Genomic DNA, 21922 nt, shown 5'->3' with positions numbered 1-21922 from the left:
CTTTAGCAAATTCTATGTAATCAGTATATACTATCTTTATAATCAAAAGGAAAAGTTTTATTTTTTTTAAATAGAAAATCAAGGTCTACACCAGATTATAGCAAATTACATACATACTTTACTTACTTCTATTTCACCTAAAGTGGGTAATAACAGAAAGAGATAGAAATTCAGGCTAAAACTTTATTGGTATTTAAAACTGCCTTCAAGTTAGAAATTAAAGCAGACAAATTAAAAAAAAATCTTTAATCACAAACTTAAAACCTGACTGATTAAAGATATGAGTCCCTTAAATAATTTTTATGCACAAAAGTATACGAACACTTATTTAGCTAGATTTGATCATTTTCCCCTAAAAAATTCTGGATCATTAATAAAGTAATATGGAATGTACATTAAAAATTTTTTGCCCCACAGTAGCGTACCTCTAGGATTCTGAAAGTAGCATTGCTACCAGGAAATGATTCAGTCTTCAGAGATTCTTTTCTGTGTTCTTTACAGTCTACATTGGAAAAATCAGGTCCTACTTTGCTTTGACCATCTGATGAGCCAGAACTTTCTTTATAATGATTTTTTTCTTCAGGCATAGTAGGGCAGTACATTCTTGAGAAACAATTTGCAGCATTAATTTTTATGTGATTCCATGATAATTCTTCTACCTTCTCTCCAGTTTTTTGACCAACTGGAAGAATTTCAGGAAATTCCCTCAAGAGCCAATTACGATCTTTGAAAAACTTATCCTTATGAATCTTGTAAAATGTGTCCCAATATTTACTAGCTTCACTCTCATACTTAACTAAAATAAAGAGAAAAGAAAAGATTTATTTTACTATGAATTATATTTATGATTAGTTACTATTTTAATAACTAAATATATTTAATAAATACTGTTAAATACATTACACACTCCATTTACAAATTATATTTACTATTGAATAACTTTAACATTATAATAATTTTTATTTATCTGATTTTTTTTTAACCTCTTAGAGGTTAAAACTATAGACTATTAATCCTCTCAAATGTGTCAATGTGTGCGGTATTTGTGCTTACCCTGGTAAATCTGCTTTTGTCTCAATAGTTTAGCCAATACATTTTTGTGAGGAATATAATCATTGCAAACTACTTTCTACAGTCTAATCTTAAAATCTTAATAATCACATTTTTACCAATAACCCATAAGGCTCTTTATTACCTAAGAGAAATGATACCTCATTTTTTATGTCTCTGTAAATGCAGTTTCAATCTGACAAATGTCTGTGCAAACTGGTAATCAAACAAGAAACTGTGGAGTAATAAATGACATAATCTTAGAGCTAGAATGGCCCATTGAAATAATCAACTCCAACCCCCTTGTTTTATGTTTGAAGAAAGGACACACAGAGAGATGAACCCACTTGTTCAGGTCCCAGAGCCCTGTCACAGCAGAACCAGGACCACATGTCCTGACTCCTGGAGTCTAGGGGCCATCCCACAACTCCATTCTTCACCCACCTCCAGAGTTATCTCTTCTTATTGACATCTCCTAATATGAAGCCTTAAAGAGAATTTCTGATACAATTTATTTATTTCTTAAAAATTATTTATTTATTGGCTGAATTGGGTCTTCGTTGCTGCATGGGCTTTCTCTAGTTGCAGTAAGTGTGGGCTACTCTTCATTGTGGTGTGCAGGCTTCTCATTGTGGTGGCTTCTCTTGTTGGAGCACGGGCTCTAGACGCATGGGCTCAACAGTTGTGGCTTGCGGGCTCTAGGCGCATGGGCTCAATAGTTCAGCTCGCAGACTCTAGAGCACAGGCTCAGTAGCTGTGGCACACGGGCTTAGTTGCTCCTCGGCATGTGGGATCTTCCCAGACCAGGGATCGAACCCTTGTCCCCTGCATTGGCAGGTGGATTCTTAACCACTGTGCCACCAGGGAAGTCCCTCTGATGCAATTTAAAAAGAGATATGCATTTTGTGATGTCATCCCTTAGATTACTCTGGGTCCCAGCATCAGGGTTAGGTCAACAGTCTCAGACCTTCAGGCAATTCTTTAGCTTTCTGCCTCTTTCTATCTGGAGCTTAAATGAATATAATCATTAATTCACTCACTTTCTCACTCATTCAAGAAACATTTGGATACTATTACCTACCAGACCTAATCCCTGGGTTAAGAATTACTTTCACCCAGCGTAGACACATGACATTTTTAAAGTGCCTTTAAAAACAAACAAACAAAACCCTTCCATTGATATACAATAACTTCCAAGACTTACTGCTAGGTAAGAAAGCAAAATGTAGAACAGTATGTATATGACGCAATTGTTTGTTAGAAAAAAAAGGAAAAAAATGTGTATACATACACAGAAAAACAGTCATGTATGTGTATACACATATTTACTGCTAGATGGACAAAATAGTCTGGAAGGATAATCACATAATTAGTAGTACTGGTTGGTTGCCTCTAAAGAGTGGAACTGAGTGGCTGGGGACCAGGGTTTGAGGAAGAATTTTCATTTGAATTTCGATCCATGTGAAATGACTATCTATTCCAAAAAAATTTAAACTAAGACTAACAACAACAGACTAATTTCTTTCAAAATTTTAAAGAAGCCTACCCTCAGAACAAGCAATTGCCTATAGCCATGTTCGTCTTTGTTACCAAACCCTGTCCTGAAGCCCTTATAGTTTTCCTTTTCTTTCCACTTTTATCTTTATGGCCTTGTACCATGGATCTCCACCCATCTGGCCACAAGACTTCTTTCCCATCAGGGCTGAACTGTATCTGGCAGCAGGACTGCTAGGAAGACAGAAACTCCCATCTGTATTTAAGGTTTGAGAAATGAAAGTAGATTTCTGTAACAAAAGAATTATGTGATGTTGAAGTCCAAAACATGCTCACATCTGCACTAATGGGAGGAAGCCTATTTATGGTTAATCTAAAAATGTGTATATCTTTAAAATAGTTCTATCTCTACTTTTAAAAACTGGAGTGTACCTGATAAACCGTGTAAGAAAACAAAACAACATTCTGAAAATCAGACTCAGGAGGAATTAGGAAACTGTCAAATTTCCGCAGGATCTTCTCATACGTTCTCTTCTTCCTTTTATCTTAAAAACTCTCTTTGTAACTCACTTTGTGCTGGTAAAAGATTTTTCTGCTTAATAAAAAGTGACCCACCTAAGAAGATCTATATTTAGTCAGGTCTCTAGTATCTGAGTTTCTAATACCAAGCTACTTGTGAAGGGAGTTTGAACCTATCAGTAACTAGAATGTAATACTATAAATGATTAATTTGTGGGAATATCCTCCTCAGAATTAACTGGCAGGGGAAGAGATAGACAGCAGGGGAGTAACTTGAAAGAAAAGATGTTCATAGCAGTTCTATTTATAATAAGAAAAAGTGGGAAATAAATCAAACAGCCAACAACATAGGAAGGACCAAGCAAACCATGAATGTCAAAACAAAGTAATCTTATGTAGCAATTAAAATTTAAAGGATGATAATATTAAGAGAAAACATTCATACAAAATGGCCTACACACTGACTGCAGCTCTAAAACTTATTTTATATTCATTTATATCCATCAGATGGAAATTTGGAGTGATGGTAACAATTTAACGATCATTAGTTCTTTCTTTTGCAAAGTTTTGTCTACATCTTACACAAAGGTAAAGAATCTTGGTTGAATTCTTCATTCTACTTGCCTAGAGTTTCATCATTTGATGAGGGGTTGAATTAGAGTATCTCTGTTCAAGCTCTAAAAAGTTTATGTACTTTCCTACTGAATCCCATAAATTTATGGAGAACATTAAATATTATCAGTTTTACAAACTGCAAAATCTAGGATCAGATTGCTGTCATTAATATGAGCCTGTACTACTGTTTAATTTCTACAGTTTATAAAGAAAATGAATCTGCAGTGAGGTGACTAGAATCTAGTTCAGATACCAAATATATTAAGCACCTAAATTCAACCCTAGCTTATCCAATCTTTAAAAAGGATCTGATTACTATTAAAAGAGATGGTCAAGGTCTGCTAATATATACACTGTCAAGCCTTTTCAAGTATTTCCCACTCAGGAATTAGGAGGAAAAAAACCAAACAATCACATAAATCATTGTACCAATAACAGCAGCATTAAAAATAACAATAGTACATACCAAGTACTTATTTTGTGCCAGGCACTATGTCAAATGCTTTACTTGGATTTCTTTTCTCATTTAATCCTAACAATATCTCTCAGGTAGACATATTATTATTCTGATTTACAGACAAAGAAGTTCAAGGTCAGAGGGGATAAAAAAAAATAGCCCACGGTCAGCCAGCAGAGCCAGGACCTGAGCCAAGTCTATCAGACTTTATGCTCTTAACCATTATATTACATTGCCTTCCTAACACAAAATCAAGATCAACTCCCTCCAAAATATCTCTGAAAATAATCTGTTTTTCTAATTTTGCACTTTCCTCTCATTATGAAGCATCAAGTTGAAATTAAAACCTCAGTATGACTTATAATCAGTATAACTGAAGAGTAAAACTAATGCTGATTGGAGTGAACCTACATAAAGACAGATCAGAAATACAGAATTAATTAAACCCCATTTGAATTACATAAAAAATAAACTATGCAAGGTTGTATGATGAAATTATGATGAGCAATGGGAACATAAAATGCTCTATGAGAATAGATGGGTTTGTGGGACAGCAACAAAACTGAAACAAAACAGGATGGGCTGGGATAAAGGCTAATGGGCTGGAACTTTTTTTTTTGCTTTTAAAGTTGTGCTTTCAGCAGTACCTTCAATCAATGCTGGCAACTCCACAGTTCCCGGTAATGTATAGCAGCTTCTGAGACCTCACAGAAGCTCAATCAAACTCACAATTATGGTTATGAGACAAGGTAAACACCTCCAGCAAATAATTTAATTTCCTGAACTGCAAGAGTATCTGTGATAACATGGGAAATGGAAGAGAGACTTTTCTGACCCTGAGTGAAAAATTTTGTTTAAACCTGCTGTTCACTCATCTCAAGTTCAGGCCAATAATGATAAAAGAATATAGTGTGGAGAAATCTGCCCTGTCTTCATCTTGTCCAACTGACTTTCTAAACAGGTCTATTAATGATCAGTTTTTCTTAGAGGAGAAAATTTTCCCTTTACTCTCCTAGGCTGCCAATTCGGAGTTAATTGCTCTATGCCAATGGCAGTAAAAGGGATGTAGTGATCTGTTTAACCACAGCCAGATGAAACAATGTCTCAATTATTCATTTATTAAATTCAATACTGCTGAGGGGAAGAAGGAATATGATACACTAACCATACTTAAATATTCAGAATTCACCCCAAAATCACACTGAATATCACACTAAGAAATTTAATTAAACCATTCACGTATCTGACATATATATGATTAATATGAATTATGAAAATGTATTCTTTTGCAATGTAACAAAAGGCAATTTAAAGCTATTTTTGCACATCAATTACACGAACACCTGAGCTCTCAAAGTTGGAAATTTCCACACGTCACTGATAAACTTACTTGTCTAATAAAAGAAAACTTAAAGTTATGAAATTTAAAGTATATTTCTAAGAGCACTGTATGAAATTAACAACCAAAGCTGACCTACAAACAAGTACCCTAAATTTATCAGCACACAAAACTTTTAGCTACTCTATTTTTTTTCTCACATAGGATGCTCTCAAGTGGTAAGATATTCAGAAAAGAAGGTATAGTGGAATTCTCTTACTATTTTCCTTGACATAGATAACTCCTCCTAGGTAGACAGTTATTTACAAGGGTATTTTAAAGTAAAAATAGCAGCTGCATTTGTTTTTAAGTTTTAAAAACCCATTACATTTGGTAAATTACTAGCTAAGATATAACACACTGGAGATGTATTTGGGAAATTATAAAATATAATAATGTTAACTCAAAAACTGCCAAACGTATCTTTCTCATTTCTCTGAATTAACCTGCTTTAAAAAACAAATATGAGCTATTATAAAATTTAAAATAAATTAACAAATGAAATGTAGAATTAAAAACCATTAATCTGGGCACCTAATTGAAAGAAATATTGCTAATGAGAGCCTGGATGCTTTACGTTTTAATCACAGGAATGAAAATGTCAACCACTGTACAGCAAAAGGCTCTCTTATTTGTGATTGATAAGTTCTTATTTTCAGAATTGTGAGGGTGTTTCCGGACTTCAGTTCTCACCAACAGCTGAGACAATAGGTGAGAAATGGGAAATGGGAGTGACAGGAGAGACTGACATACACACAGACCAAAAGAAACGTGCCAGAGAGCTGGCCAGCGTGTGAGATCCACCAGTATTTCCTCCCGGTGCTATTAAAATAAGTAAGATAAAATCCATAAACAGTGCTCATGCTGTATACTATTCTGCAAATGGAATACTTTGTGATGGGAGAAAAATGGCTCTTTCAAAGGCTTAGGACCCTCCTGGATAAGAAGAGATGGTGGTTAACAGAAGTGGGAAAAGAACCGGATCACAGCTTCCTTTGGGTTTTCACAACGTCTAGGAATAGAGTTTTTAAACGGATCTATTCACCTTGACCCATACTCACCAGAGACATTAAATATCCAATTAGAAGGCTCACCTAGGGCTTCTGCAGTCTAGCAGGTCAATGCTCCCTGGTGGAGACTGGACTGGGTGGCTGGGTAGGTATTTACCCTCACTGTAATGTCCTGTCACTCAACACAGTTCCTCAGGGCATAAGTTTTCTTTCTTTGTCACCCTCAACAGCTACCTCAGTTGTTGCTCTGGGCAACCTAGCTTAAGTGGGATGTAACGGTCGCCCTCATTGTGTGTTCCTCTCCTTGCAGCATTTCTCTGACATGTAAGACCACTGCACTGAGCGTGTTACAGGGGGGACACAGACAGGACCCAGCAGAAGCCTCGATCAATTTGAGTCATTTTAAAATGAACTCTTTTGTTCTGTGTCTCCACAGCAGCCAGAAAACTTGCTCAGAAAGAGACTGGACATGCTAATAAGCAAACCAAATGCTTCAAAGCAGTATCATCAGTGCTCTTCAGCCTGCTTTTCCTGCTTCTATAGAGAGAGGCCAGTCACCACCTTTCTATTTCAGTCACATTATGGTTCTGTGGGAACTGTCATTTTCCTTTACTGCGGTTTCCAAGGCCCGAAAATAACCTTCTCATTAGTTTCACTCAAGTTCATTGTTAACATAAATAGGCCAAAATAGGCAGCCATGTACAGAGCACTTTAAGGGAACATTATCAGCACTGCTCATCTATTTATGTTCTCAACAGAAATACTTAAAAGCACATGAAAAAAAAAATCCTTGGTTTTTCATATTCTCAGGAAATATACGGTGGATCGTTTTTAGCTTCCTGGAAAAGAATTAAGATGACTGATATCTTTTAATTCTGTTTAGACTTGACTCTCTCTGTCACATCCAGGTGGCCACTAGCAGAAGCTTGAGTAATGTGGAAAATATGTCTGTGCAGCTGCTGGCAAAGGAGCAAAATTATACTTCCTCAGAAACAGTGTGACAGAGTTCCTGCAAAGGAATGCAATGTTGGCTGATTTGTAAGCAGAACTGCCACTGGTATGCACTCTCAATTCCAACCCCAACACTCCCTGGCCGCATCCCACTCTGGGACTGCATGGCTGAAGTTCATAAAAATAGAATGCTTCCACTGCGGATCAGGTGCTCCTCTATCCTGTCCATCCTCCAGGACACACTCACGCTTACAGTAAGGAAGGAAAACTAGCTCTGAAGGATAGCAAATGATGCCAGAGGATAAGATAGGGCCACACTGCCCCCTTCGCTGGTAAAAGGCCCCTAATGAGGGCTGTCTCATTAGCTCAGTTTCAACAGCTACCTTTGCTTCAAACTTTAGCCTCAAGTGTAGACTAAAGTCACCAGAACAATAGTTAACTACCAGTGGGATTAGTGATTTTCACTATGCTTGGCTTGCACAGAGGAATGCAAACATCTTTCCCTGAGGAGTTTCAGGAACAGCTGATCAATCTGGAAGCAAAATTCTATCTCAGGGGTTGGCAAACATTTTCTGTAAAGGGCCAGACAGTAAGTAGTCTCTGTGGGCTGCATAAGGTCTCTGTTGCAACTATTCAACTCTGTAGATATAGCTTAAAAGCAGCCATGGTCAATGTTAACAAATGAGTATGTGTTCCAATAAAACTTTATTTATAAAACAGGCAGTGGCCTGGACTTGGCCCCGGCCATAGTTTGCTGCCTCTTGTTCTATCTAACAGGTACACTGATATTGCTACATGAGTGACTGAGAAATGATGATGGCCAGAACCAAGCTGTTCTGGTAAAACTAATCTATGGTATTAGAAGCCAGAATAGTGCTTGCTCTTTGTGCAGTCTTAGGGGTTTGGGAAAGTAATTGGGACAGAGAATGAGGAAGTTTCTGGATTTCTGGTAATATTCTGTTTCTTTTTTCTTTTTTTAATTAATTAATTAATTAATTAATTATCTTATTGGCTGTGTTGGGTCTTCATTGCTGCACACAGTCTTTCTCTAGTTGTGGCGAGCGGGGGCTACTCTTTGTTGTGGTGCGTGGGCTTCTCATTGCAGTGCTCTCTCTTGTTGCAGAGCATGGGCTCTAGGCACGTGGGTTTCAGTAGTTGCAGCACATGGGATCAATAGTTGTGGCTCACGGGCTTAGCTGTTCCACAGCATGTGGTATCTTCCTGGGGCAGGAATCAAACCCGTGTCCCCTGCATTGGCAGGCAGATTCTTACCCACTGCACCACCTAGGAAGTCCAATATTCTGTTTCTTAATGTGGGTGTTGGGAAAATTCATTGAGTTTTATGAAAACATTTATGAATTGTGTTAATTTCTGTGGGTATCTGGTACTTCAATAAACTGTTTTTTTTTTAAAGAAAAAAAAATCAACCTGTTTTAAAGAAATTATTTAAGAAAAATAAGGTAGAAAATCCTCTCTAGAGAGTGTAAGGGTTGGGCCAACTGTCTGTGGGTTCCCAGCTGTGAGAAGGAGAGAATTCAAATTTTTTTTAGTGTGCTTTTTTTTTTTTTAACTTTTATTTGTTTATTTTTTACAATAAACTGCATATATTTAGAGTGTACAATTTGGTACCCCAGTCTCCCAATTCGTTCCCCCCCCAACCCTCCCCGCTTTCCCCTTTGGTGTCCATATGTTTGTTCTCTACATCTGTGTCCCTGTTTCTGCCTTGCAAACCGGCTGATTTGTACCATTTTTCTATAGTCCACATATATGTGTTAATATACAATATTTGTTTTTCTCTTTCTGATTCACTTCACTCTGTATGACAGTCTCTAGGTCCATCCATGTCTCTAAAAATGTCCCAGTTTCATTGCTTTTTACAGCTGAGTAATATTCCATTGTATGTATGTACCACATCTTCTTTATCCATTCATCTGTTGATGGACATTTAGGTTGCTTCCATGTCCTGGCTATTGTAAATAGTGCTGCAATGAACATTGGCGTGCATGTGTCTTTTTGAATTATGGTGTTCTCTGGGTATATGCCCAGCAATTGCTGGGTCATATGGTAGTTCTATTTTCAGTTTTGCAAGGAACCTCCATACTGTTTTCCATAGTGGCTGTATCGATTTACATTCCCACCAGCAATGCAAGAGCGTTCCTTTTTCTCCACACCCTCTCCAGCATTTACTGTTTGTAGATTTTCTGATGATGCGCATTCTAACCGGTGTGAGGTGATACCTCACTGTAGTTTTGATTTGCATTTCTCTAATAATTAGTGATGTTGAGCAGCTTTTCATGTGCTTCTTGGCCATCCGTATGTCTTCTTTGGAGAAATGTCTATTTAGGTCTTCTGCCCATTTTTTTATTGGGTTGTTTATTTTTTTGATATTGAGCTGGATGAACTGTTTATATATTTTGGAGATTAATCCTTTGTCTGTTGATTCATTTGCAAATATTTTTTCCCATTCTGAGGGTTGTCTTTTCATCTTGCTTATAGTTTCCTTTGCTGTGCAGAAGCTTTGAAGTTTCATTAGGTCCCGCTTATTTATTTTTGTTTTTATTTCCATTATTCTAGGGGGTGGATTAAAAAAGATCTTGCTGTTATTTAAGTCGAAGAGTGTTCTTCCTATGTTTTCCTCCAGGAGTTTTATAGTGTTTGGCCTTACATTTAGGTCTTTTATCCATTTTGAGAGAAAAATTTTTAGTGTGCTTTAAAAAAAAAAATTTGTGGTAAAAAACACATAACATTTACCATCTTAGCCATTTTAAGTGAACAGTATAGCAGTGTTAAGTATATTTACATTGTTGTGAAACAGATGTCCAGAATTTTTTCATTATGCAAATCTGAAACCCTATACCCACTAAACAACAACTCCATGTTCCCCCCCTCCCCTCGGCCCTTGCTAACCACCATTCTACTTTCTGTTTCTATGAATCTGACTACTTTAGGTACCTCATATAAGTGGAATCATATAGTATTTGTCTTTTTCGTGACTGGCTTATTTCACTCAACATAATGTCCTCAAGGTTCATCCAGATTATAGCATAGACAGGGATTCCATTTCTTTTTATGGTTGAGTAATATTCCATATAAATAGACCACATTTTGTTTATCAACTTGTCTGTTGGGCGTCTGGGTTGCTTCTGCATTTGCCTATGGTGAATTGTGTTGCTATGAACATGGGTGTGCAAGTATTTCTTCAAGACCCTTTCAGTTCTTTTGGCCATATATCCAGAGGGGTAGGACTGCTAGATCATATGGTAGTTCCATTTTTAATTTTTGGACGAACTTCCATACTGTTTTCAGTAGAGGCTGTACCACTGTATAATTACACCAAAAGTACATAAAGATTTCATTTCTACACATCTTCACCCACACTTGTTATTTTCTGGTTTTGTGACTGTAGCATAGGCCAATATTTTAGAAGCCATTTTTGAAGGTTGGCAAGGCCTTACCTAAATTAAACTCTAAATATCAAAGGCCTCCAAGAAAAGTACCTCAAATCCTTATTGAAATTTATGTTCATTTTAAAAGACCGGCAACATTTTGATATAACTTTACCTTCTTTGCTCAAAGTTTGTGAATTTGTTGAATATTCCTAGCAGGTGAAATGCACAACAGCATACTAAAAGATGCATAACAAGAAGAAAATTTTGAAATTATGTTTTCATATCTTGCTTGAAATGTCGCCCTTATGTATCTTCCAGAGAGAGCAATAACGTGACTATTGAAAGAGACTGTGCTTACATGGTGAATACATAATTTATTTCTTTAACTCTGGTTCCACTACACTGGAATAACTGGGAATTCTCCCAAAGGAACAAGTAGATTAGCATAGGCAGAAGCTAAGAACTCTCTAAAGTGGTGACACCATTAGAAGGAAAAGAGACTAAGGTGTGAACTGAATCAGTGGAAGATCAAACAGAAAAGCCAGGCTCCAGGAGCTACAACATGTAGCTGCTTACCTTGCTCTTCCAAAAGGACTCGCACAGCTGAGTTTTCCTCTACTTTTTTTCTGGCCGTTTCTTCTTCTTCTTTTGACCACTGCATGTGATCCCTTTCAAAAAATGAAGATTATAAAACATGCTTTATAATTGAAAAAGGCAGAAAAAGAGTGACAAGGGATATATCTTTCATTCTAGATTAGTCAAAGACAAATGATACAAACCAATTCCATGTCCAATGAATATATTTTGTGTCAGATGTTCCTTCTGATAATGCTGACACAACCCTGGAACTCCTATGGTTCTTCTGTTTAAATTTGGTTGTGTTGCAAGCCCCAGCCACCTTTTGGAAATGACTGCTGAAGTACCGTCCCAGGAGCACTATGGTGCATGTTGACCTGCGTGCTCATATGGTTTGCTGTGTTTCATTCTGAAGCTAAATTTATTTGCCTTTTTGTTAATTTATGAACAGGGCATTCTTTAATAGTTTTTTCATACTCCTTTTACACTTTCCTTATTAGCTGCCTTAATTTCTGTATATGGATTCATTTACGTTTAAATGATAGACTACTTGATATAGCATGTGAGAAGGTTATCGTTCCAAGATCTGGCGCTTTCTATAAGTATTTTCAGTTTCAGAATTTACTCTACATGAGAGAATATTATTTTCTGCCACCAAAATACCTTTCTTGGAATAGAAGCAACATCTTTATACAAAAAAAAGTGATTTTGTTTTGTTTTGTTTTTACAAAATCTGTTTCTTTTTTTGCAATAGGTAAGGCTATAAGTAAGTAATGTAGTTTCCTGGAATAAACCATTTTTCTAAACAATAAAGAAATCACATACCCAAAATTCAAGTCTGTTGCAGTGGTCTAGGAGTAATGAGTCCCAAGACTAAGGTGGTGGCAATGGAAAACAGAAAGGCAGAGTGGAGGGGGAGACACTGCGAAAGAAAACTATAGTTACGATCTAGAGATTAACTAGATACTGAAGGGAGAAGAATAAGAGTCAGGAATGATTCCAAGGTATTAAAACTGAGTACTGAGGAAAGTAGGGGCAACAATGACAGAATAAGGAATTGCTTTGGGTGGAATGATGATAAGCTTGGTACTATTTTAAGTCATGTTTATGCAATCAGATATGAGAGGGTATATTCCAGTGACCTGGCTATAAATACACCACTGAAAGGTGAGAAATTACTTTTAAAAAGGATCAAAACTGGCATATTGAAGTTCCCAGGAAAAGTATATGATAAAAATTTAACCACTGTTATTTCAAATAAAATCCAATCATTTACAACCCAAATAATCACTAAACAGCTTTTATCACTTGCTTTAACGAATGAGATTAGAACAAATTTTTGCTTTGACTTATTTTAATATATGTGAGCAATCACATACATAACTTGGAGCTGGTGACTACATTTTATATTCTGTACTTTAAAAATACAGAGAATATTATTACATGACAGTTATGACATTAAAGGCAATAAATCATTTATTGAAAAAGTAGTATTACTAAGGCTGGGGACAAGTTTCTCATCTATGAATTTCTAAAAAATATAAGAAGGAAAATAGAACAGTCCATTTCCCTGTAAAAAAAATCAAGCTCTGAGACAAAGACAGTGTATGTGGTTTTTATCTTTATGCATTTGTTTTAAACTGTTAGTTTAACTTGCTTCTTCCTGAGTATTTAATAGATTTAGTTATTTCTTAAATTCCTCTAACTTCCTTACACTGTTTTTTATGTTGCTTCATTTTCTTAACTCCTAAGTGAGGGGAATATTATACCCTAAGCCCCAACAGAACAGATTTTCTGGTATATAGTTACAGAATCCCCATAGAAACCTATAAAATGTTTCTACTGTATTTATGGGGACTTCCTTCAGACCCGCTGCTTTATGGTGGTTCTTATACTAGGAAAGTCTGATTCATGTATACCCAAACCCAACAGACAGCAATAAGAATCATTCAGGTTCATAAGTAATAAATACAACTATAATAGAATTTAAGCATAGAGACAACTAACTAACAAACAAACTGAAAATAATCAGGTATTTAACAACCACCACCACCACCACCACCACTACTACCACTGCTGAAGGAAGAAAATGGTTCATACTGTTTGACTTGCAAATTATACTTATGGAAATTTATTGTAACGAAGTCACTAAAAAAAAAAAAAAGAAAGAAAAGAAAACAGACAAGTTCTGTACAGAGAAGTATCCATAAACAGTATTCACTGAAATACCAAATATAATAGCAAAAAATTGGAAACAACCTCAGTGACAGGATAATGGAAAAATTATGGTAACTCAAAGGAATATTATGCAGACATTTGAAATGATAGATATGAAGGTTATGTAACAACATGGAAAAAGTGTATATGAAATAGCATGAGGTTAAAACAGCAGATCCCCAAACTGTATGTGAATTATAATCACAACTATATAAAACTATATACACACTGGGTGAAATAAAAACAATTATAGTAGAATAGTGGAATCAAGAGTAACTGCCTTGGGACTTCCCTGGTGATCCAGTGGCTAAGACTCTGTGCTCCCAATGCAGGGGGCCTGGGTTCAATCCCTGGTCAGGGAACTAGATCCCACGTGCCACAACTAAGAGTTTGCATGCCACAACTAAAGATTCTGCATGCCACAACTAAAAGATGCCGCATGCAGCAACAAAGATCCCGCGTGCTGCAACTAAGACCCAGCACAGCCAAATAAATAAATAAACATTAAAAAAGTAACTACCTTAAAATTTCCTTAATATTGTTAAGCTGCTTCAACTTAGATAATTTTTTTAAACCATATTTATAAAATATATATATACTGTATGTTTAAGACATTTAACAATGGTCACTAAAATTTTATGTTACCCTCCAGGGACTTCCCTTGTGGCGCAGTAGTTAAGAATCAGCCTGCCAATGCAGGGGACATGGGTTTGATCCCTGGGCCGAGAAGATCCCACATGCCACCAAGCATCTAAGCCTGTGCGCCACAACTACTGAGACTGCGCTCTAGAGCCTGAGAGCTGCAACTACTGAACCCACGTGCCAAGATCCTGTGCTCCACAACAAGAGAAGCCACTGCAAGCAGTCAGCGAAGACCCAATGCAGCCAATAAATACAGAAATAAATTTTAAACAACAACAACAAAAACTTTATGTTATCCTTCTTGGGAGAAAACCCATCAATCTTTATAATAAAAAAGAAGATCTGTTTTCTTTAAAAAGAGAACTGAGAAGAAAATATAACATATACTGAGTATTTTTCCTGAAAACTTGAATTTGAGAAGAAAAACATCTTAAAAATAAAAAAATAGTTTTAGTAAGAAATTTTCATAACATGGCTAGTAGAATTAAGTCATAATTTTGGAGTGGCCATAAGTCCTATGACTTCAGTTCACATGTGTGTGTATGTGTGTGTGATTTCGTATTCCTTCTATATGTATAGTGCAATTGAATGATGATTCCTTGCTTTAGCTTTAAGTTAATGTCAATAACAGTTTAAATAATCATGCATTTGCTTTGGTTTCGAAAAGTTAAAACACATACACGCTCTCGCCAATCATTTAGCTTGGGTACTAATGTTTTGTTTGTTTGTTTTATAAATTTATTTATTTATTTATTTAATTTATTTATGGCTGCATTGGATCTTCGTTGCTGCGCACGGGCTTTCTCGAGTTGCTGTGAGCGGGGTCTACTCTTCATTGTGGTGCATGGGCTCCTCATTGCAGTGGCTTCTCCTGTTGTGGAGCACGGGCTCTAGGCGCATGGGCTTCAATAGTTGCGGCACACAGGCTCAGTTGCTGTGGCTCACGGGCTCTAGAGCACAGGCTCAATAGTTGTGGCGCACGGGCTTAGTTGCTCCGTGGCATGTGGGATGCTCCCAGAGCAGGGCTCGAACCCGTGCGCCCTGCATTGGCAGGCAGATTCTTAACCACTGTGCCACCTAGGAAGTCTGGTACTAATGTTTTTAAGGGTCCTACTTACAGAAAACTCTGCCAAATGTGGTGCTACTTTCTATTATAATTTTAAATAATTAGATATAAAGCAAAGTATCCAGTGTAAGCTATATGGATAAAATGTTTTTCTGTCTTTGTCATTTACCGTGTATGTAAAAGTGTCATTATAGAACAAAATGTAAAGACAAATTTAACAAATGTATTAGGTGCCTAGTGAATTAAAAATATATTCTTAGGTAAAAGGAAGAAATAAAGTTTATTATTTTCACCTTAAAGCTACTTCAATAACCTTTTCCATAACAAAGTCATTTTTATTACTTAGTTACAATTATAATAACAGAAAAATTTAAAGAGAAAAAGTCTTACCTTTTGTTTAAATATCCTAATCAATTAACAGTTCTTAATTTTTCAAGTTCCCTTCCTGTATTTGTAGATACACACACACACACACACACACACACACACACACACACTATTCTACATAGCTACAAAATCTTCATAATTATGACTTAAAACTGCTGTATAGGACTTGTGATTTGGGCCATGACAGAGTATGTAGGAATAGGCTTATCCTCCTGCCATAAACAACAATAAAACTGGATAAAATAGTATATGAAGCAGCTGTTTTTAGGCACTTCAGACTGTAATCCTTAAAAGAAGAGAAACACAAAAGGTCAGTCCCCACATTTACCCTGGCTTTCTGTCTGGGACTTGTTCTAGACTGTGGTGCAGAGGTGGAAGCCAAGCAGAGCCTGGCTATCTCACTGAGCAGCAGTTTTGTGAGTTAAGAAGGCAGAAATCAGGCGTCACAGCTGCCTAGATGATTCTGAGACTTTGTGTAGCAGAATACTGAAGAAGAGGAGGTTGGACAAAGGGGAGGGCCTGTGCAATCTGCATAGGCAGTGCAGTGCAGTGCTTGCAGATGACTAGAGTTTTGGCTAAGCCAGAGTGGAGAGACCTCTCTGAACATTTCAGGTATTCAGTTAAGACCCCAGAAATGCCACTCTATAGGAACAAGAACCACACTAGATTCAGAAAAATATCAAAATAATTTCACCCTACAGCACCTAAAATTAAATCTGACCTGACCAAGAAGATTTGGCAATGATTTAACCACTTGCCAGGAAAAAGAAACTCAACACCTTTAAAGGAAGACAATATAATCCAGATTCCACATAAGATATCATCCATAATGTCCACCATATAATCAAAACTATCAGCATCTGAAGGAGCAGGAAAATGTGATCCCTGATCAAGAGAAAAGGCAGTCAGTAAATATACACTGTGAGAAAGTCCAAATGTTGAAATTAGTATATAAGGACTTTAAAACAGTTTTTAAAAATATGTTTAAAGATTTAAAGGAAAAGTTGGACAGAATAAATGAATAAATGGGGACACCTCAGCAAAGAAATGGAAACTATTAAAAGGAAATCCTAGAACTAACCCACATATAATATCTGAAATAAAAATTCATTGTGTCAGCTTAAAAACTGATAGACACTGCAGAAAGAAAGGGTCAGTGAACTCAAAGGTGTACAGTGTATACAAACTGAAGAACAGAGAAAAAGAAGAGTGAAAAAAAAAAGTACTAGTCTTGGTAACCAATGGGCTAATACAAATTAGTTTAAGAAACACATAAATTGAAATTCCAAAAATAGAGGAGAGAGAAAGAGTGAGAAAAAAACTGAAGAAATACTGGCCAAAGATTTTCCAAATTTGGTTTTTAAAAAAGTACAACCAACAAATCCAGGAAGCACAGCAAACATGAGGCAAGGTAAATACACAGAAAACTGCTAAAAACCAAAGATAAAGGGAAATCTTAAAAGAGCATTATTTACAGGGGAAAAGCAATGCAAATGACAGCTAACTTAGAAAAAATGGAGGCAAGAACACAAAGAAATGACATCTTTAAAATGCTGAAAGAGCACAGCAAAGGAAACCACAAACAAAACAAAAAGACAACCCACAGAATGGGAGAAAATATTTGCAAATGAGGTGAGAGACGAGGGATTAATCTCCAAAATATACAAACAGCTGATGCAGCTCAATATCTAAAAAAACCAAATCAAAACCAAACAACCCAATCAAAAATTGGGCAGAAGATCTAAATAGACATTTTGCCAAAGAAGACATGCAGATGGCCAAAAAGCACATGAAAAGACGCTCAACATCATTAATTACTAGAGAAATGCAAATCAAAACTACAATGAGGTATCACCTCACACTGGTCAGAATGGCCATCATCAAAAAATCTACAAACAATAAATGCTTGGATGCAATTAGAGATGATCATACTAAGTGAAGTAAGTCAGAAAGAGAAAGACAAATACCATGTGATATCACTTATATGTGGAATCTAAAATATGACACAAATGAACCTATTTACAAAACAGAAACAGACTCATAGACATAGAGAACAGACTTGTGGTTGCCAAGGGTGGGGGGAGGGAGAGAGGGATGACTGGGAGTTTGGGGTTGGTAGATGCAAACTATTACACTTAGAATGGGTAAACAACAAGGTCCTACTGTATAGCACAGGGAACTATATTCAATATCCTGTGATAAACCATAATGGAAAAGAATATTTTTTAAAAGAATGTGTATATTTATACATGTGTATAACTGAGTCATTCTGCTGTACAGCCGAGATTGGCACAACATTGTAAATCAACTATGCTTCAATAAAAAAAATTTTGGAGAGGGTGTGGAGAAAAGGGGGATTTACATTCCCACTGTTGGTGGGAATGTAAATTGGCACAACCATTATAGAGAACAGTATGGAAGTTCCTTAAAAAACTAAATATAAAACTACCATATGATCCAGCAATCCTACTCCTGGGCATATATCTAGAGAAAACCATACTTCAAAAACATACATGCACTCAATGTTCATTGCAGCACTATTTACAATAGCCAAGACATGGAAGGAACCTAAATGTCCACCGACAGATGAAGAGATAAAGAAGATGTAGTACATATATACAGTGGAATATTAGCCATAAAAAAGAGTAAAATAATGCTATTTGCAGCAACATGGATGCACCTAGAGATTGTCACCGTGAGTGAAGTATGTCAGAAAGAGAAAGACAAATATCATATGATATCACTTACATGTGGAATCTAAAAGAAATGGGACAAATGAACTTATTTACAAAATAGAGTCACAGATGTAGAAAACAAAGTTATGGTTATCAGAGGGGAAAGGGGAGGGGAGGGATAAATTGGGAGATTTAGATTAACATATACACACTACTATATATAAAGTAGATAACTGATAAGGACCTACTGTATAGCACAGGGAACTCTACTCAATGTTCTATAATGACCTATATGGGAAAAGAATCTAAAAAAGAGTGGATATATGTATAATCTATAACTGATTCACTTTGTTGTACACCTGAAACTAATAACATTGTAAATCAACTATACTCCAATGAAAATTTAAAAAAAAAGTAAAGAAAAATGAAATAAAATAAAATGCTGAAAGAAAAAAAATCTGTCAACCTTGATTTCTATATACAGTGAAGATATCTTTCAAAACCTAAAAACAGAAGACATTTTCAGGTAAACAAAACTTGAGAGAATTTGTTACCATCAGAATCTACACTATAAGAAATGTTAAAGAAATTTCTTTAGGCTAAAGGAAAATGGTACCAGATAGAGACTGAGACCTACAGGGTGGAATAAAGAGACAAGAAGTGATAAATATGTGGCTAACTATACAAGACCTTTTTAAAAATTCTTTCTTAATTTCTTTAAAAAAATTACTAATTATATACAGCAAAAGTAATAATGAATTGTAGAGCTTATAATATGTATAGAAGTAAACTATATGACAACAATACAGCAAACACTGGATGAGTAAGTGGAATCACATCGTTGTAAGGTTCTTACATTTTATATAATGTTGTACAATATTAATTCTAAGTCGACTGTAATTAGTTGAGGAAGCACATTGTAATCTCTAGAACTGTGGTTCTCAAAGTGTGATCCATCCACCCTTTCAAGTGGTTCACTAAGTCAAAACTATTTTCATAATAATACTGTTATTTGCCATTTTCACTGTGTGACATTTGCACTGATGGTGTAAGAACAATGGTGGGTAAACTGCAGCTGCCCTAGTATGAAACAAGGCAATGGCACAAAAATGTATACATGATCTCTGACTTATGATGGTTCAATTAATGATTTTTCGACTTTACGATGGTGCAAAAGCGATATGCATTGAGCAGCAACTGTATTTGAATGGTGATCTTTTCCCGGGCTAGTTATATGTGGTATGATACTCTCTCACGATGCTGGGCATTGGCAGTGAGCTGCAGCTCCCAGTTAGCCACATGATCACAGGATAAACAACCAATATACTTACAACCATTCTGTATGCATACAACCTTCTGTTTTTCACTCTCAGTACAGTCTTCAATAAATTACATGAGATATTCAACCCTCTGTTATAAGATAGGTATGGTATTAGATGATTTTGCCCAACTGTAGGCTAATGTAAGTGTTCGGAGCATGTTTGAGGTAGGCTAGGCTAAGTTATGTTTGGTAGGTTAGGTGTACTAAATGCATTTTTGACTTATAATATTTTCAACTTACAATGGGTTTATTGGGACATAACCCCACTGTAAATAGAGGAAGCTCTGTACTAGCAGTCATCAATTCTACACCACCAGCCAGAGGACAATAAAGAATATGCATATTTTTGTTTAAAAAAATTTGATTCACTGAAGAATGTGCCTGATGAAGCAGTAAAAATTATTTTATAAAATACTGACCCTTGAGTAAACACATTTTTAATATTCTATGTGACAAAATGGGAGGCATGCAAAAAGCTGCATACGATGTCTGATGAATGAGTTGTAGAAAAGCACTTGTATGATTATTTGCATTGTGAACTAAATTATGTGCTTTTTTCATGGAAAGCTATTTTTACTTGAAAGAGCAACTGTAGGACTTCCCTGGTGGTGCAATGGTTGAGAATCCACCTGCCAATGGAGGGGACGGGTTCAATCCATGGTCCAGGAAGATCCACGTGTCGAGGACCAACTGAACCCATGTGCCACAACTACTGAGCTTGTACTCTAGAGTCTGCGAGCCACAACTACTGAGCCTGTGCTCTACAGCATGCAGGCCACAACCACTGAGCCTACGTGCCACAACTACTGAAGTCCATGTGCCTAGAATCTATGCTCTGTAACAAGAGAAGTTGCCACACTGAGAAACCCACGCACCGCAATGAAGAGTAGCCCCCGCTCACCACAACTAGAGAAAGCCTGCACACAGCAACAAAGACCTAACGTAGACAATAAATAAATAAATAAATAAATAAATAAATTTATTTAAAAAAAAGTATAAGGTGTAATGATGGATTATAATATAGCAAAATACCAGAAGTTCATTGATGTGGTTTCATATTCCATATTGCAACTAAGAAATTGCTGCTGCTGAGATTTAGTGTAGTATGAAGAAAAATACTGGGAATTCCTTGATGGTCCAGTGGCTAGGACTCCGCACTTTCACTGCCTGGGGCTGCGTTCAAGCCCGGGTTGGGAAACTAAGATCCCACAAAATGTGGGGCGTGGCCAAAAAAAAAAAAAAGAAAAATATCTGAAATTATCTTAAAAGGCTGTTGTAAAACTCCTCTCCTTTACAATTACATACCTGTGTGAGGCCAAATTTTCTTCATATAATTCAACCTAAACAATACAACACAATAGATTGAGTGAAGAAGCAGATATGAGAATCCAGCTTTTTCCATTAAACTAGACATTAAAGCGATTTATAAACATTTAAAACAATGCCATTCCTTGCACCGTTTTTTTGGAAGCAAATAGATATTTTCATAAAAATATGTAATTTATGTTAATGTGCAATGAGTTTATTATTGTTGTTTTAAAATGAATTAATAAATATTTTTAACGCTCAGTTTCAATCTCTAATATGGAACATATCAATAGATATAATCCACAAAAATAAAAGGTCTTTGGGCTTCTGAATGGTTTAACAGTGTATAGGGGTCCTAAGACCAAAATATTTGAAACTATTGCTCTAAAATAACATATAAAAAATAATCAAAACATGTATAGCCAAAAAGCCAGTAGAGAAAAATAAAAGAACAGATGAGACAAAAAATAGAAGTATAACTAGACTGTATTAACTTACAATGCTACAAGGATTGCATGTTATCTTAAATTTCTTTCTCTCTTTCTTTTTCTTTCTTTTTTGGTGCCATTTTAGTAGCTCTGAAAAGGTACGAAATTGTTTTGATTTCTATTTCTTCTACTGTTGTATATTTTCCCATATGTTCACCTGTTCTTCCTTCTGGGTCAGTTTTCTATGTCTGTTGCCTATTTAACCATATAACAAAAGGTTTTCATGCTTCTCTAACAATATAACAAATACTCAAATGCTAACCTTGATATATGGCAGTGGAAAGCAATTTACATTTTCTGTGTCTCTCAGTTTTTGTGTTGGTAAAATAAGTGTAACAGTTCTCAAAACAGAGTACAATTAAGATTATGGACTTTGAAA

General features: G+C 36.0%; 1 protein-coding gene across 18 annotated transcripts in view; it reads right to left on the bottom strand.

Annotated features, from left to right (window-relative positions):
• The window catches only part of METTL8 (methyltransferase 8, tRNA N3-cytidine), a 159289-nt gene that overhangs the window by 94697 nt on the left and 42670 nt on the right, over positions 1–21922 (bottom strand). For 14 of the 18 annotated variants that reach the window (XM_057743918.1, XM_057743934.1, XM_057743921.1 and 11 more), the window contains 2 exons: positions 11440–11531; positions 426–796 (listed from right to left, as the gene is read on the bottom strand). In XM_057743918.1, coding sequence (XP_057599901.1) covers positions 426–796; positions 11440–11531 — 463 coding nt within the window. Of the gene's footprint in view, positions 1–425; positions 797–11439; positions 11532–12264; positions 12362–21052; positions 21088–21922 lie in introns of those variants that run through there. The other 4 variants (XM_057743924.1, XM_057743926.1, XM_057743925.1 and 1 more) reach the window with 3 other exon arrangements.

This window comes from Hippopotamus amphibius, chromosome 8, assembly GCF_030028045.1.
Source record: "Hippopotamus amphibius kiboko isolate mHipAmp2 chromosome 8, mHipAmp2.hap2, whole genome shotgun sequence".
Taxonomy (NCBI): domain Eukaryota; kingdom Metazoa; phylum Chordata; class Mammalia; order Artiodactyla; family Hippopotamidae; genus Hippopotamus; species Hippopotamus amphibius.
This window is presented reverse-complemented; position numbering and strand designations above follow the sequence as displayed.